This window comes from Anolis sagrei, chromosome 4 (genome assembly GCF_037176765.1).
Source record: "Anolis sagrei isolate rAnoSag1 chromosome 4, rAnoSag1.mat, whole genome shotgun sequence".
In the NCBI taxonomy this organism is placed as follows: domain Eukaryota; kingdom Metazoa; phylum Chordata; class Lepidosauria; order Squamata; family Dactyloidae; genus Anolis; species Anolis sagrei.
In genome coordinates, this window is record NC_090024.1 from 49,452,619 (window position 1) to 49,471,525 (window position 18,907).

The following is an 18,907-nucleotide window of genomic DNA, read 5'->3' on the forward strand; positions in this document are numbered from 1 at the left end:
TTGACAGTAAATTATCTAATTTTTAAATTAGATTATCTAATTTTTAAATTAGAGAATAGATTCAACAGAGCCATGTTAATCATAAGAAGTATCTTGGACACCATAGAATTTCTTATTTTATTTTGCTATTACAGTTTGGAGGCATTCATTTTGATGTTTTTCTGTATTCAAAAAAATGTTGCTGGGAAAATAGTGCTTGTCACAGGATCTGCAAATGGAATTGGAAAAGAGATTGCCAAAAATTTTGCACGTCTTGGTTCCATTCTCGTTCTCTGGGACATTGACGAAGAAGGTAACAGTGAAACAGCAGAAATTGCCAAAGCCAATGGGGCTCTAGCGGTCTATACCTACAAGTGTGACCTACGCAAAAGAGAAGAAATCTACACAGTGGCTGAACAGGTAAAGCTTTATTTATGGTTCAAAAATTTCATGTATAGCTGTTGCCCTTTTAAGTAACCATCCAAGTGTTTGGAGAACTTAAGTGGAGAAATCATTTGACTATTCTTTTAGCCAGGGATGCCTACAGGAGGATACACGTTAGTATGAGAAATATGTTATATAAAGCATACAGAAGGATATGCAAGTTAATATGATAATTTTTTAAATATAAAAAACATATTAGGTTGAAGGAATAATAACTAAAGTTTTTGGATGATTTCATTGATTTCCCAATTGATGGTTTGCTCAATGTACAAATGTTATATGAGGATTCAAATACAAGTATTCTTTCCTATATGAACATGGCAATGCCATTGAAAACCCTTCAAAATGTTTGCAATAATGAATAAAATATAGCTGTGTAAACAAAAGACTGTTTGTCCAGTGGCCAAATTTCAGTTCCAGGTTATCTTGCTTAAATGTTTAGTTTAAAATTTTAATCAGTCTTTCTGTCTGTCACCCTCTCATCCTTTATCCTTAGTTCACATTGTTTCCTCCAACACTCACAATCTTCTCCCTCTCTCTTTCCTCTCTCTCCCTCTCTCCCTCTTAAACTGCTATTTATAGAAAAAAGTAATACATTATTTAATGAAACAAAGTCTTCTTCTAGCATCTTTAAAAATATTAATATTATCTACAATATATCTGTACATTGTAAAGCATCTGAAGGTAATGTCTGTGTCATCCAAATTGATAATTGTTTGTTTGTTTGTTTATTTAGTTAGTTAGTTAGTTACTATATTTATATCACTCCTTTCTTGACCCCGAATGGGACTCAAGGCAGCTTACAGATAGGCAACGAATTCAGTGCCTTAACAACAATATACAATTTTATAATTCTTCATAGGAACATAAAATTTGCATGAAGTAGACCATTGTACACATCTACACTAATCCCTGCTTTGGGGTTGATCTGGTGTGCTGGATGATGGAGACCAAGTTGGGCCAAAAAGTGTCTGAACAAGGATTCCCCTACTGCTGTAGAAGTTGGAGGAAATCCCCACTGACCTGTGGTGCCAAATAGGGTTTGGCGCCAATAGGGGGTAATTGCATTTCCTTCTTCAGCCCCAATATCACAGTGGTGTCCAGCCCAAGTACACAGCATCTACTTTTTCTCCATCACTCACCTTGATATCAGACATGCCCGGGGGGAGGAGGTAATCCCCCTGTTGCCATGGTTGCTGTCAGGATGAGTGACAAGGAAAAGATTGGAGCCATGTCATGACTGGGGACTGATACAACAAGGGAGGTAAGGGGGCAGAGACTGCCATCTGTTTCACAGGCCATCCGAACATGGGGAAAGTCGGTGGCAGTCAGGACACTTGCAGCCATTTCCAGATGAAAACTGCCTCGTCTGCTTTTGCTGTCCATAAAGCTCAAATTCTGGGCAGGATTTGAAATTCCTCCAACTTTGGATAACCTTGGGCAAGGCTACATTAAGTTGACCTTGCCCCACATTATCACAGTTCAGCTCTATGCTGTTTCACTTCTATATCAATCAAAAGTAGTCAGTGTTGATGTGCCCATAGTGTGTAATGTACTTGGTTGTGGTAAGCCTAAGATCTGACACATGAAGTCCTTTTTGTTTAATACAATTAGGTTTTTATACAGGAGTGAGCAACCTCCAGGGGTTCGGGAGCCATTAGTGCTGCCCCATAGGAATCTTAGGGCAGCTCCAAACAGTGGAAAAGTCTGCGTTGACCCGGGTAGTATGCACACCACCCCAAAAGCCCACACTTTCCATGGGCATTGTCTGCATGTCCTCCTGGTACCTACTGAGAGAACCCCTTTAAAACCCCTTTGAAAAGAAAATAACTTATGGAACTGGCATTTCCCTGCTACTGGCTTTCTCCTGGGGCACTGAGGAATGGCATGCCAGAAGAAGGCAGGGGAGGAGGAAAATCACCCCCCCCCCTCATTCCTAAGTACCAGGAGAGGGCGGCAGCAGGGAATTGCCAGCTCCGTAAATCATTTTATTTTTTAAAAAGGGTTTTTAAGGGGTTTGAGGAATGGGTATGTGCCCTTGTGGTTTTCTGGATTGATTTAATCCAGAAAAATGTGACTGCTTTCTGGACTGTCCCCTCAGAAATCCAGGACTTTTGGGGGGGGGGCAGTCCAGACAGTGGCCATAGTGAGTTCGGTTCACGCCTTCCAAGAAGGTACAGAACAAACCTACTAACAAACTGCCTAAAGCATTTGCAATTTCATGGGGCGTCATTTGGACACCACCTGCGAATATCCGGGAGGGAATTTTACACCATGTCTGAATATGCCCTAACTTTCCCTTTGTATAGGCTGTTTTAATAAATCAAGGTGAGTATTGGACATGGCTGCACAAGTTTTCATTTTTATTTTTGTAGGTTAAAAGGGAAGTGGGTGATGTAGAAATCCTAATCAACAATGCAGGTGTCCTGAAAGGAAAGACCTTCCTTGATCTTCTTGACTCAGATATGGAAGAAACATTAGAAGTGAACACTACTTCTCATTTCTGGGTAATTATTTTTTCATTCAAAACTACATGGAATTATTTAACAAAATGGCATGGTTTGTATGTAGACATGTGGAATAGTGGTTTGAGTATTGGATACAACTCTTGAGTATGATCTCATGGAGAATCTTACTTTGCCATGAAAAACCCACTGGTTTATTGTGGGGGAACCACACAATACTAGCCTCAGAAAACACTGTGATCGTGGGAACATCTTAATTGGCCCTTTATTCCAAGGATGAATCAGCTTCATAGTGGCTTCATTTCGCATGGAGGTGATTTTGGCTAACATGACCCCAGGCTGCTTAACATGGCCTTGAGCTTTGCTAGCAAGAGCCACAGAACAACACACTGTCCTCAGTGACACAGGTTACATAGTCCCTGAACAATATCTGCTTTGAAATGAATCATCTGAGTTCATTAAGTGTGGATTTTACACAGTTGTGTGGAAGGGACGTAAAATCACTTGACTCTTGATTGCTTTCCATCACATTGCATTAGCAAGTAAACCTACATATTAAGGTTTGTTATAATTCAGTTATATTTCTTCTTTGTGGTATCTGTGAAAATCACTGTGATGGTACTTCTTGTGCTTGCACACTGTGCTCCAGAATCTTCTGGATAGCTTTAGAAGCCTTCTAACTTCAGCCCTGTCCACCCTCCCCGGGAGGCATATGATCAGTGGGAGGGGTTGAAGCCTTAGTTTCTGTGATCTGCCGACATCATAGAAGCTTTGGAAATCTCAGGAACCTAACTGGGGTCTGACTTTGGATGTTTCTGTCTTCTGGCTTATTGAATTGGACTAGTTTTTACTATAGGTTGTCTCCTTCCTCCCCCCCCCCCCCTTGCATTGATGGACTATTTTGACTATGCCTAATGACTATTCCTTTGGTTAAACCTCGCAAGATAAGTGTCTCTTGTTTCTGTCTTCTGCCGACATCATAGAAGCTTTGGAAATCTCAGGAACCTAACTGGGGTCTGACTTTGGATGTTTCTGTCTTCTGGCTTATTGAATTGGACTAGTTTTTACTATAGGTTGTCTCCTCCCCCCCCCCCCCTTGCATTGATGGACTATTTTGACTATGCCTAATGACTATTCCTTTGGTTAAACCTTGCAAGATAAGTGTCTCTTGTTGGGGGAAGGCATTTCTGCCCCTCAGGTCCACGAAACAATGGACAAAGTGCTGGTTTCTCCCACTCCTTCAAAGAAGCGCGAGGTGTCTGAGCCTCCTACCTCCTGGCCAACAAACATATCTTTAACAACAGCAAAAAAGATTAAAGCCTCTCGGGTTTCCACAAACTAAAGAGGGAAAAAGAAAAATTCTAAGAAGACAAAGGATGGTCCTTGCAATGCACTCTGCATTGGGTTGCCTCTAAAGACTGTTTGGAAGCTTCAAGTAGTCCAACGGGCGGCAGCCAGATTGCTAACTGGAGTGGCATATTGGGAACATACAATGCCCCTGTTACATCTGCTCCACTGGCTGCCAATTTGCTTCTGAACACAATTCAAAGTGCTGGCTTTAGCCTATAAATCCCTAAATGATTCCGGTCCAGTTTACCTGTCCGAACGTATCTCCTTTTATGACCCGGTGTGACTGTTAGGATCTTCTGGGGAGACCCTGCTCTCGGTCTCGCCCTCATCACGGGTGCAGTTGGCAGGGATGAGAGACAGGATCTTCTTGGTGGTAGCCCCATGGCTGTCAAGCAATGCATGACATGCCACATAACAATGTGATGATAAGGAAAACCTCTCTTTTTCAGTGGCATTCAGTTCACTCCACTCATATTGACAAAAATAGAAAAATCCAAATATTGTATTTGAAGAGAAAAGTACTTTATTAATTGTATCCTTTCAGATACTACTTACATTCAATTCCCATCAGTTGATTAAATAATGAATTGCAAATAATGTGTTACTTTTTTAATTTACTACTTCATAGCATTGAGTAAATTGTCATACAAATCGTGAAAAAGTATGTCAGCATATATGTCCTTTAATTGTAATGTTCTATCTCAGGATTCTGAGGAAACAAATGTGGGAGTGACATGAAATATGCCTAGTGTTAATAATGATTTACCAATTGTATCACAGACTTGCAAAGCCTTTCTTCCAGCTATGATTGCCCGCAATGAAGGTCATTTGGTTTCTACTGCTAGTGTATCAGCATTAGTGGGGTCCAATAAACTAACAGGTCAGTATGCTATATATCTATTTGTTATTCATGCTATCAAAGCATAAACTCAAGGATAACTGTCATAACTGGAATTTAATCAGTGCAAATCATAGCATCTTGATATAGAAGAGAATGAGGGGAACATACAGTTAGGTTAATGAGCCATTGTGATGCAACTGTTTGTGTGTTGAATTATGACTTCAATAAAACTGGATCATCTTTCCATTGGCCATGAAACCCTCTGGGTGACTTTGGACTAGTCCTTTTCAGCCTCAGAAAAGGGCAGTGACAAAAATCTTGTTAACTTTTTTCCTCCCAGAGACATTATAATTGAAATATCATATAGAGCAGATGTGGGGGAGAAGGGCGGGGCATAAATATAGGAAATAAATACATAAATAAATGTCCCAAACAGAATTTATATCAGTCTTACTTGGTTTGAAGCACACTTGAAAATAATCTCAGCAGTATCTAAATAAAATGTGTGAGATTTTGCGTATTATAAAAGAAAGAAACATCTATAAAGAAACAAAGAGATAGCATGTTATGATTTTTGTACAGTTAGTATGCATGCTGTGACCTCTTTCCTTTTCAAGTTGAGGGGGGAGAATTATATAGGGCAACAGTTCCTAACCTGTGGTCCACAAGAATGAAAATATGGTTGGCAGCCTCACCATTACCATACCATTGTCTCAAAACCATGTAGCATGTGGTCTTGCAAAACCCTCTTATAGTGCTTAGGCAACTGGGATGTTGTGAGGGGAGAGGCTGACTATCCACAAAGGTTTACTACTACCACATCAGCTCTAGAATATTAAATATGGTTTTGTGTGGGTGAGCAGATAGCGACTACTAGATGGCATATGTTCTGTATCAGAAACTAGAGCTGATGTGGTCTATCCAATGCAATTTTCTGATTTGTAACCTTTTTGGTACTAATGTTGAAGAGTGATCCCTGGTCAAAAAAAAAAAAGGTTGGAACCACTGATATAGGGGAAGATTCAAATATGAAGTACTCACGTCTGCACAAGCAAATTTGTAACAAACATCATTCCTGAATATTAGAACAAGCCATCAGAACACAACCTGAAAGATCATTCTGTCATTTTATGTCCTGCCAGTCCTTTCCAGAAGTTTCCACAATTATTTTCAGACTCAGAGATGTGTATGCAAAATCTTTGCATAGAGGTTTCCCTTCAACTCATTAGTTATTAGACAGTTTGTTCTCCTTCATCCAGTTGTTTTTGAGGTTATCTCTATTATTTTACATTACTTTCTGAAAGTAACATGCAAAAATATTAGGTAGATAATGATATAATAAGACAATGTTAAAATGTTTTCTGACTCCATATATTTCACATTATTTTTAATCATTTTTATTCAACATATAACATTTTTTTCATCCTTTTGGTTCTGCTCCCTGAATTTTTCAGATTACACTGCAAGTAAAGGTGCAGCATTTGGATTTTTGGAATCTCTTGCTTTTGAAATGAGAGCTGCAGGAAAGAAAGGCATTAAAACCACCATTGTCTGTCCTTATTATGTGGACACAGAATTAGTTACAGGGGTACAAACAACGTAAGTGCTGAATTTCAAGTAGCAGTATGTTCATAGATGTTGTCATTGTTCAAGCACAGAGCTGGAGCATGTATGATGGGATTTGTGATTTATCAGGAACTGCTTCTGTAATCAGAGGGTGGGAGCTCATATACATTTATTTACTCTCTTTGTATACCGCCCCTCTCAGCCTTCTGGCGACTCGAAGTGGTTTACATGGAGAGCAAAATCTGGGATTTCTGCTCTGTACCGGCCCCAGATTCCACAAAGCTGTTCAAATGCTGTGCTTCTGAACAGAAGCAACCAAAGTTCAGACCGCACCAAATCCAGGGAAACCCCACAGGATGGTCAGCCTTACCTGACAATGGCAGCCAATGATGGAGCTCCAAAGAGCTTTAACCACTTCATCACACTAGAGAAAAAATCCACTTAAAATCCTGCAGAATTCTGCAGAATTCTGGGATTTATAGTTTTGTGAGGTTGTCAAAGGCTCCTCCCTAATTAGAGAGGCATTGCTCCCCAAACTTTATCCGGATGGTGTCATTACTGATGTTGCAGTGACATAAATGAGAGAGCACGATTTGTCCTTTTTCCTGCCCTGAGTGCAGAGGAAAGGAGGTAGTGATACTGGACTGTGTGGTTAGTGGACTGGTTTAATTTAGAGCCAGTGTAGATGTCCACACTAGCCTTAAAGTACGGGCCACTCCCAAGTTTGCCAGTCATCATGAAATTCCCTGATTCCACCTAATGCAAGGTGAAGTTCCCACTGATAAAACAAATGTCAAAATTACACGCTAGAGTCATGTTTTCCTAGAAAGGAGATTCTACTCGGACGATAGGTAAAACTTCTTTATTGTAAGAACTGCTTGACAGTGGAACAGACTTCACTGGATGTGATATTTCAGAAAAGCTTTAGTTATACATTTCTGCATGGCAGTGCTTTTGCAGCCCTTTCAGCTCTGTTATTCTGTGAACTTAGAGCTCCTTAACAAAATGATGTGGGTTTTTATAAATGCATTGTTTTTCAAGCTTATTGTCAACTTTTATTTTATTTTATTTTATTTTATTTCAACGAGTCGCCCTAGGGCTGAGAGCAGCGGTTAATAAATGCAAGAAATAAATAATAAATAAATAAACTTCTTAAATATCTTCCTACAGCCGGCCACTTCTATTTCCTATTTTGGATGTAGGCTATGTTGCGAAGAAGATTGTGGATGGTATTCTGAAGGAGAAACTTTATGTTGTTGTGCCAGCATATGCCCGGACCATTCTTCTTAAAATGTAAGCATTTATCTTTGCTGTCACTTGTTATCTTTGTGTTCAAACATACAGTATGGTGCAGAAAGGCAGTGTGGCTTCCTAGTTTGACAGACTATGAAGGGAGCAATGTTTGAATCCCTGCTTCAGGCATTTTGTGTTCAAATATTCCTAAATAACACAACCAAACATTGGAGATTATTGTCATGTATAGACCTGAAATGTAATTGTAGCTTTTGACATTTACTAAATTAAACTTTGAGCTCATATGTTTGAATTGTCATTTGGTTTTCTTCAAAATTACAATTTACTTCAGACTTCTGTACTGGATAAGATAGAAATATCAATAATGATAGCCATCCTGAGTACACCTTCAAGTACAGAGGCTTGAAAGTAGATTCAAAATAAAAGGGAAAAGATTCTTCCATGTTTTTAAAAAGTCCACTTTCAATAAAATGTACATAAGAAATGAGTTGTAAATTCATTTTTTAATTTATTACATATATTTATACCCCGCCCTTCTCACCCCGAAGGGGACTCAGAGTGGCTTATAAATTGGCAACAGTTGAATGCCGTATAAACAAACAAGTAAAAACAATAAGCATATTCATTAAACCATGAAAGTAAAAGAATCTATGCATTAAAAACCAATTAATTAAAACCACAAAAACCACGCAAATCCAAAGTCATAGTCGAGGAGCCATTCTGTGATGATTCTCAAATCACATTTTTGCATAGGGTCTTCCATACACCATTGGTGAAAAATATATTGACTGTCACAGTATGTGCTTTACCTTATCTGTACAGATTCCATTTTAATCATCCTTTTCCTTTCATTAGAATTTTAAAAACACAAGCTTCATTGGTAAAATTGAAGCTTTGGACGTCTTTGCACAGCAGTCACAAACATTCCTCATTGTTCCCTCTCACCGCCAGACATGGGGAAGCCGCGCAGCTCATCCCATCAAGGGAAGCGCAGTGCATGCTTGGAGCACATGGCTTCCCTCTATAGAAAGTAATGGCAACACAGGAAGCCTCCTGTATTGCGAGGGTGGCAGCAGCATGCCAATTCCACCCCTCTTCACCCACTGAACTGGCACAATGTTGTCTAATGGGAGCCAACTGGCTCCATGGGCAACCAGAAATAAATGGGCATTTGCCGCCAAATCTAGCCCCATATGGTGAGGTGGTTTAAAGGGAGGAGTGACAATTGTGTTCCATTTGATACCTATTTTTTTCTTTAATTATCAAAAACCACCCTATAGCATTTTGAGAGCACTCCTTTATATGGAAAAGGCTTTTCTTTAGCCTTGGCCAAGCCTTGTAGATATGCTCCTAGAAAGCAAAAAGCAGCAAGGATTGGTAACACCCACTAAAAAGGATGCAGAGAAGAAAGATAGTCTCAGGGCATTGATAAATATTCTTTTACATTTCCAGTTAGCCCAACACATTTCAGCTTAGTACTATTTAACAGTCTTAAGAGGTTAATAAAAATAAAGAAAGAAAAGGGGAACAATAAATAAATAACATAAATATAAAACGAGACAAGTTACAATTTGTTGTAGCACTTATATGTACCCTATATACTCACATCTAAATTTTGAATTTTTAGTTAAAAAAAAACCAAATAAACCTAAACTGGATTGAGCTATCCACAATGTCAATTGAACTACTGAACCTTAAGTAAACTCTAATGTCCTTGGTAACTATAGACCAGTCTCCAATCTTCCAATTCTGGGCTAGGTACTGGAGTACATGGTGGTCTCCTAACTCCAGGGATTTCTGGGTGAAATAGATTATCTAGATCCATTTTAATCTGGTTTCAGGCCTAGGCAGCTTTGGTTGGGATAGAGGCAGCTTTGGTTGCTTTCGTGGATTATCTACACAGAGAACTGAATGAAACAGATTGTCCATGTTCTCCTGGACCTCTTGGGAGCTTTCAATATCATCGACCATGTTATCCTTCTGAGCCACATACTGAGACGCAACTTGGAAGAACTGGTGTATAGTAGCATTGTCCTTCCTGGACGAGCACACCCAGAAGGTAGTGCTGGGGGACTTCTGTTCAAATGTCTGGCTGTTTGGCTGTGGGGTCCCTTGGGGCTCTGTTGTGTCCTTCATGCTATTTAACATCTACATGGAACTGCTGGGAGATGTCATTCATTGTTTTGAAGTGAAGTACCATCCGTAACCCACTCTGTGTGGGGTTGTCTATAAAGAGTGTATAGAAACCCCAGGTGGCTCGAAGAGCTGCAGTCAGGTTGTTAATTGGGACTGGCTACAGGGAGCACGCAATCCCCTTGTGACAACAGCTCCTCTGGCTGCCAGTTTGTTTTTGGGCACATTTAAAAGGGCTGTTTATGACCTATAAAGTCTTATATGGCTCAGTCTGGACTACTTGGCAGATTGTATCTTCTTGTGTAAACCTGCCCAGGCCCTGAGGTCCTCAGGAGTGGCCCTTCTCTTGATTCCACCACCATCCACGGAAGCATGCTTGGTTGGGACACAAGAAGAGCAAAATGACCCCCTTCCTGGTGTCCTTCCAGCAGCATGCCTTTTTATTAAAGGCTTTTAAAGAAAATGTTTTGAATAGTTTTTAATGGTTTCAAAATACTAAGGATGTCATTATAAAGCAATTATATAACCAACTGAAAAGTTATAAGATATATGAAATCTTAAGTTTTAAAATAAATGAGTGCTCTCTAGGTCCACATTTGGACCATAGAAGACAAATATGCTATGCCTCATTGTCCAATCAATATATTTTTTTAAACAGAATCCTCTCAATCTGTGAAAAGTTTTCTTTAGAACCCAAAAATACACATCTTTAAAGTACACTTCAGGAAAAGGTCAAACCAGGCCATTAGAGAATGACACTCTCTCAGTATTTTTTTAAATACAAGTTTGGAAAAACAGGACACGAAGTTTGCCTATAGTTAGGGAGTTGCCCACAAAACTTGCAGGAGTTGCTTGCTTCTGCCTTGAATGGATGGTAACTGGCATTAAAATAATTAGGGATGCTCAAAATATTTTCAGATTAACTTTGAAACTCGTGCAAAACGAAATGACCCAAATGGAGTAGAGTGGGACACTTTTTATGACTTTCGAAGTTGAGAAATCAAACTGCTTCTATTTAAAATGGAAAATTCAAATAAATACTCTTTCATCATATTTTTTCACCATACTGTTGAAATGTCCCAGTTTTAGTTAATTCAGTAGGGGAAAGAGAAGCAAATGGACATTTTTTCCCATTTTCCTAATAGCAGTTATCACCACACCTAGCTTGTTTGTTAATCCTCATTTTTAACTTTTATTATTCTCACCATAGTCTAATATCATTTTGCCAAATCTGATCTGATTTTCATCTATGAAATTGGAACAATATGAGATTAATATTCTATTTTATGGTATTGGAAGATGGCAATAGACTCAGAGGCTTGTCTTTTTTTTTTTTTCAAAGTTGAACTGTTGGAGCCGATTCTTTCCCACAATGGCCTTGATCCTTTTTCATCAATAACTACCTCATCTTACAATGCACCTGGGGTTGCTTGTCAGATGTAATATGGCATGAACTGTCCCTGTCAGAGGGAAATACCTGCCACTACAAGAAAACAGTAGGGAAAATTGCTCAAAGCAAGAAAAAGCTAGAGATGTTTTAAAAGGAACAGCTTGATTGTTCTGGTGTTTCTTATTCCTATCAATGTAAATCTCTTTTAATGTAATGAGTGACCATGTCACATGGGTTGCCAGAATCACCACACATTGTGCGTCATGAGATGGGAGCCAGCAGATTCTGTGGATCATCTAGGGCTCAACCAGCATATGCCGGCAGAAAAAGCCCCTTGTAATGAGGTTGTAAATCTCTCACCAAATGGATGTTTTTGAAATGTTTAAGTTCATTTCTCATATGTAGAAAGGACTATTACAGTCTGAGTCTGAAGGAATGGGGGCTACCTGACCAGCCCTAAGAATAATGGGTTTTTTTAGAGCTAAATTTAAAATACTACATTGTTCTCTCTCCAGATTTCTTCCTGCAAAAGTGGTTTTCCTCCTTGTAGAATATCTTGGTCTCCTCAATAATCTAGATCACTTCAAAGGTGAAGTTCAAAGAGGAGAGATCACAAAGGGAGAAATGGGAATTCCTCCTCTTGACAATTGGTATGTTTGATACTTGGTTGATCTTCTGTTTTTTCTTCTTACTTATCTAAAAATGTTCTTAGTCTGTCATGTATCCTATAGGTCCCTAACATTTTATGTTAAGTAGCAGTAAATCATGATATATGGGCGTTGGGGACATCTCTGAAAATCCCTTTTAAAACTATGTCTCCTTCACTCGATCACAATAACTTATTTGAAATGTTCCAGCTCATCCTTTAATAAAGTGCACTTCCTTCCTTTCATTGGCAGGGATGGGATGAAGTGAACAATTTTGAGGTCAATCCTAAAAACAACATTTTCTCCTGGAGCTAACCAGAAATGCTGTGTGTTCTCTCCCCAGATTTCTTCCTACAAAAGTGGTTTTGCCTACTTGTAGAGTTTTGGTACTCTTCAGGGAATTTAAATCACTTCAAATACCATATTACAAGAGGACATAAAACAAAGAGCTGTGAAATGCTGTACTGTATCCTAAATGAGAAATCTCTTCTTGGTAAATGGTGGACTTCATACTTAGGTGATTTTCTGCTTCATATATTTCTACTAGACTAGTTGATATTATTCACTTATCCTATAGCTGCATAAACTTCAAATTTTAGATACTATGTTAAAAATAGTAAAATGGTACTGTTGGTGACAATTGTCTTTATACTACTGTAAATGCATGGCAAAATATACCATTCATAGGAGGTTTCCTAGCCCCTGGACAAATGACTTTTCGATACACCCATTTGTGGCACATTTGTGAAAACAAACTGGGACTTGGGAAAGCTAATGATAGTTCCCAGCTCAGACCTAGTAGATGATTTATTATGTCTCAGTCGTAATCCCTACAGAAACATGCAAGTACACAGCATTTGTCAAAGACTTGGAACCTTCTGACCTTTCCAAAATGTCAGACCCTTAGGTGTTTTGGTGTACTTTCATTACCTCTTACTTTGGAGCCATAGGCTCCATATACCCTATCATCACTGACCATATGATGCATTTTCAACCAGTACTGAAGAAAGAGTTTTTACTATGCAGATGATCACATAGGAAATCCTGGAACCACTCTGAGTCCCAGATAGTGATTATACAAACTACAGAGCACCGGTGCACATTAAGAGCTTTCTTTCACATGCTTTTGTGGGAGTCTGTTGTCTGGCCACCATAATTTAAAGCTATAGATTCAAGGAACAAACACAGCTGGTATATAGGCTTTAAATTGCAAAGCCTCTCTTGACCACCATAGAAACCTAGGGACAACAGGTTCACAATTTGGATATACTCCTGAACTCAACATTGAATCTGAAGGCCCAGGTTTCTATGGTGGCCAGGAATGGCTTCACAGTTTAAAACCTATGCACCAACTGTGCTTGTTCCTTGAGATGCTGGATCTAGCCATAGTAATAAGTGCCTTTATTACATCTCATTTAGATTGCTATAACACACTCAACAGGGAGCACTCCACTCCCTTGTTGCAACAGCTACAGTGACTATGAGTAGTGCTGTGCTATGATCTCTAAAGTTCTTTATGGCTCATGTTCAAGCAATTTGGCAGACTGTATCTTCCTGTATCAACTGGCCCAGGCTCTGATATCATCATGTTGTCAAGCCACTGCACTCCCTCCCCAATTATTTATAGAACATAAAGATATGTATTTGTTTTATTTTTGAAACCTTTTCCACGACTCCAAAGTTGCAAAATATCAAAGCTGCTAGAGGCGCCGGGATAGACCTAGCAGCAGCTGTACCCTAAAATTCTATCAAATCTAACCCTTCAATAAATGTACCAATTTGAGTTTTATGTGTAACTTATATCATTTATGTATTGTGTCAATTCCTAAATATATAAACTGTATCAAGTATATGTATCAAAATGTATCTTGAAGGCAGCTACCTCTCCATGCCCTCAGGTTTCATAATCCCTTGGGAAAGAATAACATGGCCATGGTCCCTCCAGTTATTCCCCAAGACAGATAAATATCAAAACCTTTGTGTGTTTGTGTGTGTGCAGACAGATTCTCTTTGTCATCAGGATGAGCTCAGGATGTTTGTTCATTCAACTTGAGGCTGAGAGTATGCCACTCCCACAAAATAAGGGGTGCACCAAATATGAGTTTGTTAACTTTCTGAATGGGCAGCCAAGCCCTTGATTGTCTGGAATTACCAGCTTTGTCTTTTGGGTCTTGCACCCTTTTGTCTCACACAGAACTGGACACTTGAGTTAACAAAAAACCCATCAGCATATTCACATCACCATTTCCTCCAGGGTCACACCCTCCCAGGGGACATCCCTGCAAAAGATTGGTCCTCCTGTCATGGGAATCTCCTCCTGCAGACTGCAACATAAGGGAATCCTGGGGCAATCCCAGCATGGATTCTAGCCTGTCTCTCTTCTCAGCCAATCACGGGAGAGCACAGGAAGTCTGAATAGCTGCCAGAAATGTATAAGATGTCATGTATTTTTCTATGAATTTGTGCTTATACCTTTTGAAGAGTATTGCTTGTTCTTTGCCAAATCGTAATAAACCTCTGTAGCTTTGCCTTCAACCCTGAGTTCTTGTTCTCATTCTGGACTGATCTGGTTTAGAAAAAGCTCTCCAGGTATGAACCTCTTTATCCGCGGGACTAGCTAAAATCTCAACAATCAGGAAATGTCCTTCTCTCAGTGCTATAACCATTGCAAACACAGTTAATGGGGACTTGAGAGAGGGCCTTATTGGTAACTGCCCCATGACTCTGGAACTCCCTTTCCAGGGTGGACAGAATGATCCCCTCTCTGCTATCTTCCTTTCAGTGGGCCAAAACATTCTTATTCAGGCAGGATTTTGAAAGAATATATTTAAGAGCAAGCCAAGGGATGTTGCATGAATGATGAATTGCTTTTAATATATTTTTATCATTTGTTTTAATAGTATTGTAATTTAATTGTAATGTTTAATTCTGTTTTAATATTTCCCTTTTGTATGGTTTTATGGTTTTAAAGTTATGAGCCATCTTGGGTCTCAGTTCTGAGAAAAATTCTGGGTACAAATAAACATAAAAATATTGTTATTGTTATTATTCCAATTTACAGCAACAGTTTTTTGAGGTTGAGAGTGTGTGACTTACCCAATTATCTAGTGGGTTTTTATTGGTGATTTCAACTTTGGTGTCCAGAGCTATAATCCACTAAGTCACACTGGCTCTCTATGATAACTGGAATATTCACTTCCTTGCTTGTAGAGGCTGCTATTTTCTCAGGTTGAAAGAAAGCACATCACAGCAGCATGATTCAAATTCCCTTACTGAAGAGGTAATATCTGAGACTGTTTCAGTTCTGATTTCATTACACTTCTTTGCAACCTCATGTACATTGAATGACAACAAGTGGAGGGTTGGCACAAAAATTCCAAATTCTTAAGAGGTGTACAATTGTTCAGTGGTTATATTCAGCAGGGAAAAAGACGTTGCAGCGCTTCTGGGTTTGAAGAGTGAATAGATTCAGAAAGAAGGAAATGATCAAAATGGGAAGGCCTAAAGAATTCTAGCTGGAATCAGATTGACAAAACATAAGACAGCGAGCCTTCCATCCCTCAGCTAAGGATCAAACTTCTTTCAAAGGGAATCAGGAACAAGTGTAAATGAAGGGGGTGAAAAAAAATACAAATTGTCTCACGCTTAATAATAAAGGACACCTCAGTGCATCAAAGAAGGTTAGTGACAACACAACAAGGGTCAGAATGAAATAAGGTTGTTATTATTGTTCCCCCACCTTTCTCTCTACAAAAGAGTGTCAAAGAGCCTTACAGTCAAGCCAATGCAATGCAATTTAAAACCTAAAAATATATAGACATTAAAATAGTTGTAAATATTAACAGTATTTTAAAAAATTAACAGTTAAAATACATAAAATGGATTAAAAATGTATTCAAAGCTAAAAGCACAGCACCCCCCGAACCTGATCTTAAAAAACCTTTTTCTTTAACAGTCTGCCTGAATAAAAAGGTTTTAGCCTTCCACCAGAAGGACAACAGAAAGAGGGCCATTCTGACTTCCCTGGGTAGGATGCTCCGTAATCAAGAGGCAGCTCTTTCATTCCCAATAACTGAGCTTGTGATGCCTTCTACTAACAAATTTCCTAAATGTACATATGAATGTATGTAAACTCCTTTATTACAGATAAGCGTAAAATGTACATACACATTTAGGTTGCTACACTATTTGTATTCACCATAAACTCAACTGCCTTCCAAACACGGAGTTGGAAGTTAAGTAAATAGTTGCATCAGACAACTGGAGAACCGCTAAGCAGAGCCAAGCCATCTGAAGGAAATGCTGCATAATAAGAGTTCAGTCTGACACTCTGCCAAAGCTGGAGGAAATTCCAGTTGGGTTGAAGCATGGGAGAGCATAGTAGTATTACTTTGCACCCATAATCTCTTTCTCCCAGGTCAGAAGCATTATGGCCAGGACTCAAGTGTACAACATCTAATGATAAGAAGTTCCAGAAGTTGGTCCCACACCCCATGCAATTTCTTCCTCAAACAAATAAGAATTGAGAGCACTGTGGGTGGATGAATTATTTCTTCCATGATCCTCTCACAGAACTTTTTCATGGATGTATCGGGATAAAGTGGGAGACAAATTTGGGGGGGAGGGGGGCGGTTGCTTCTCCAAATACAAATTCTGGCCCTGAAAGTAAAACTGGCTACATTTCCCATATTTGGGACTTTTATCCTTTCATTAAGCTATTCCAAAGTCTCGGGAATTGGTTTCACTTTACTTGGGACTCCCTTATCTTTTTCTGTTGAAGTCTGGCAGAACGCCGAAGGCACTGTTCGGCCTATCTGTTTTGACTAATCTCATCCCGTCTATCTATTTGCTCATTAATTACTGCAGATGTCAAGTTGTTTTCAAACCCCAAATCCTGGTAACTCTCTGGTAGCAATTCAGGGAGTATACCATCATCCCCATACCCTTCAGGGACATTCTCATGGGAAACTACACTTTGAACAGGGGTCTCCAGGTCATTCTCTGTATCAATATCATTGACCAAACCTTTGCCATTGACATCACTCCCCACATCCAAAGCACCCAGATCCTGAAACACAATCACAGGCTGAGCTCCAACAGCTGGACCCATTCATCAACTACATACTATGGGCTAACGTTCTACACAATGTCCACCAACGCGCTCATCTATCATAGTAGAACAACAGACTACAACTTCAGTATTACTTTCCTATGTTCATGGTGAATAGAATCATAGAATCATAGAATTGGAAGAGACCTCGTGGCCATCCAGTCCAACCCCCTGCCAAGAAGTAGGAACATCGCATTCAAAATACTCCCAACAGATGGCCATCCAGCCTCTGTTTAAAAGCCTCCAAAGAAGGAGCCTCCACCACACTCTGGGGCAGAGAGTTCTACTGCTGAACAGCTCTCATTGTTAGGAAGTTCTTCCTTGTGTTCCTGCAGTTTGAAGCCATTGTTCTGCGCTAGTGTACAGAAAACGCAATGATAGGATTGCCTTAGGGTTGCCTTCTCATAACTTTGAGGTACTCAATATTATATTTTAATAACTTTGTCCTGCAAAATACAGGCCTATTAAAAGTTCTATTCAGGAGATGGGTGGAGCGAAGAGAGGGAGCAAGAGAGTACAAATCCTCCTGGCTACTTGGAAAGATCTAATCCAGTGCTGAATGCTCGAATTTTGGTATAAAATGTAATAAGAAAATCAACAAATTACTTTTATGTGGTATTTTCTTTTGGAGTGGCAGGACCTTCCACTCAGAAGTACTTAAGTATTGTGTGAGGCACAACTGCCTGGACTTGACTGTCTTGTCGCATAACCCTGCTAAATTAGAGTCAACAATCTTTTGCTTTTGTTTGTGTAATAAATCTAATTATAAGTAGGTGTAGGGGACAAGTGGTACTGTTACAGAAATGGGAGGAGAGAACAAGGAGAACTCACACATACATTCTCAAACATGCAGAATTCTTTGAAATATATACCCTGCAATAGATTAGACAATAACATTTCCTACTGGGAGGCTAAGACTGAAGATTCAACTTCAAAGTTTTTAAAGGAGCATTAGGAAACTTTTCAGAAAAAAAGCAATCATAGTTTATACTGATATAAACTAGCTTTTTAATTTGAAAATATATTCGACAGAATGGTGTCTATATTGAGAACTCTCTTCGACATCTTTGAAGTTATGATTTTGTTTATTATAGTTTTGAGGCATTAATTTTAGGGGTTTTTTTTGTCATCCATAAAAGGAACCCCCGGTGGCGCAATGGGTTAAACCAGGTGGGTGCTGCAGCGATCGGGGGGGGGGGGCGGTAATGGCCACAGGTGCATTTGGGAGAGATGAATAACTGTAAGGGTGTGGTGAAAGCATAAAAGAAAGAAGAGAAGATTTAGAAAAAATTATTTCCAGGGGTTAGGTCAAATAAGTTTAGGAACCACTGGGTTAAATCCTTGTGCTGTCAGGACTGCTGACCAAAAGGTTGGTTTGAATCCAACAAGTGGGATGAGCTCCCATCTGCCAGCTCCAGTTTCCTATGTGGTGACATGAGAGAAGCCTCCCACAAGATGGTAAAAATATCCAGGCGCCCCTGGGTAACATCCTTGTACACAGCCAATTTTCTCATAAGCAATTTGCAGTTTCTCAAGTTGCTCCTGACATGAAAAAAGTCATCCAAAAAGTTGTTGGGAAAATGAAAAATTATCATCCAAAAAGTTGCTAGGAAAATAGTGTTTATCACAGGATTAGCAAATAGAATTGGAAGAGTGGTTGCATTACATTTTGCATATCTTGGTTCCATTCTTGTTCTCTGGTACCTTGATTTTTTTCATGTCAGAAGT

General features: G+C 39.3%; 1 protein-coding gene across 1 annotated transcript; it reads left to right on the forward strand.

Moving 5' to 3' along the window:
• On the forward strand, positions 1-14,836 carry LOC132774855 (epidermal retinol dehydrogenase 2-like). Its single transcript, XM_067467413.1, has 7 exons — positions 1-399; positions 2,799-2,930; positions 5,019-5,118; positions 6,534-6,678; positions 7,816-7,938; positions 11,938-12,072; positions 12,413-14,836. Coding segments are annotated over exons 1-7 (963 nt in total). The 5' UTR covers positions 1-72; the 3' UTR covers positions 12,414-14,836.
• The last annotated feature ends 4,071 nt before the right edge of the window (positions 14,837-18,907 follow it).

Bases quoted from the DNA above. Each gene is read 5' to 3' on its own strand.
- LOC132774855 (XM_067467413.1), top strand. From the start codon at position 73: ATGTTAATCATAAGAAGTATCTTGGACACCATAGAATTTCTTATTTTA. The intron at 400-2,798 runs GTAAAGCTTTAT...TTATTTTTGTAG, and splicing joins TCTACACAGTGGCTGAACAG to GTTAAAAGGGAAGTGGGTGA. The intron at 2,931-5,018 runs GTAATTATTTTT...ATTGTATCACAG, and splicing joins ACACTACTTCTCATTTCTGG to ACTTGCAAAGCCTTTCTTCC.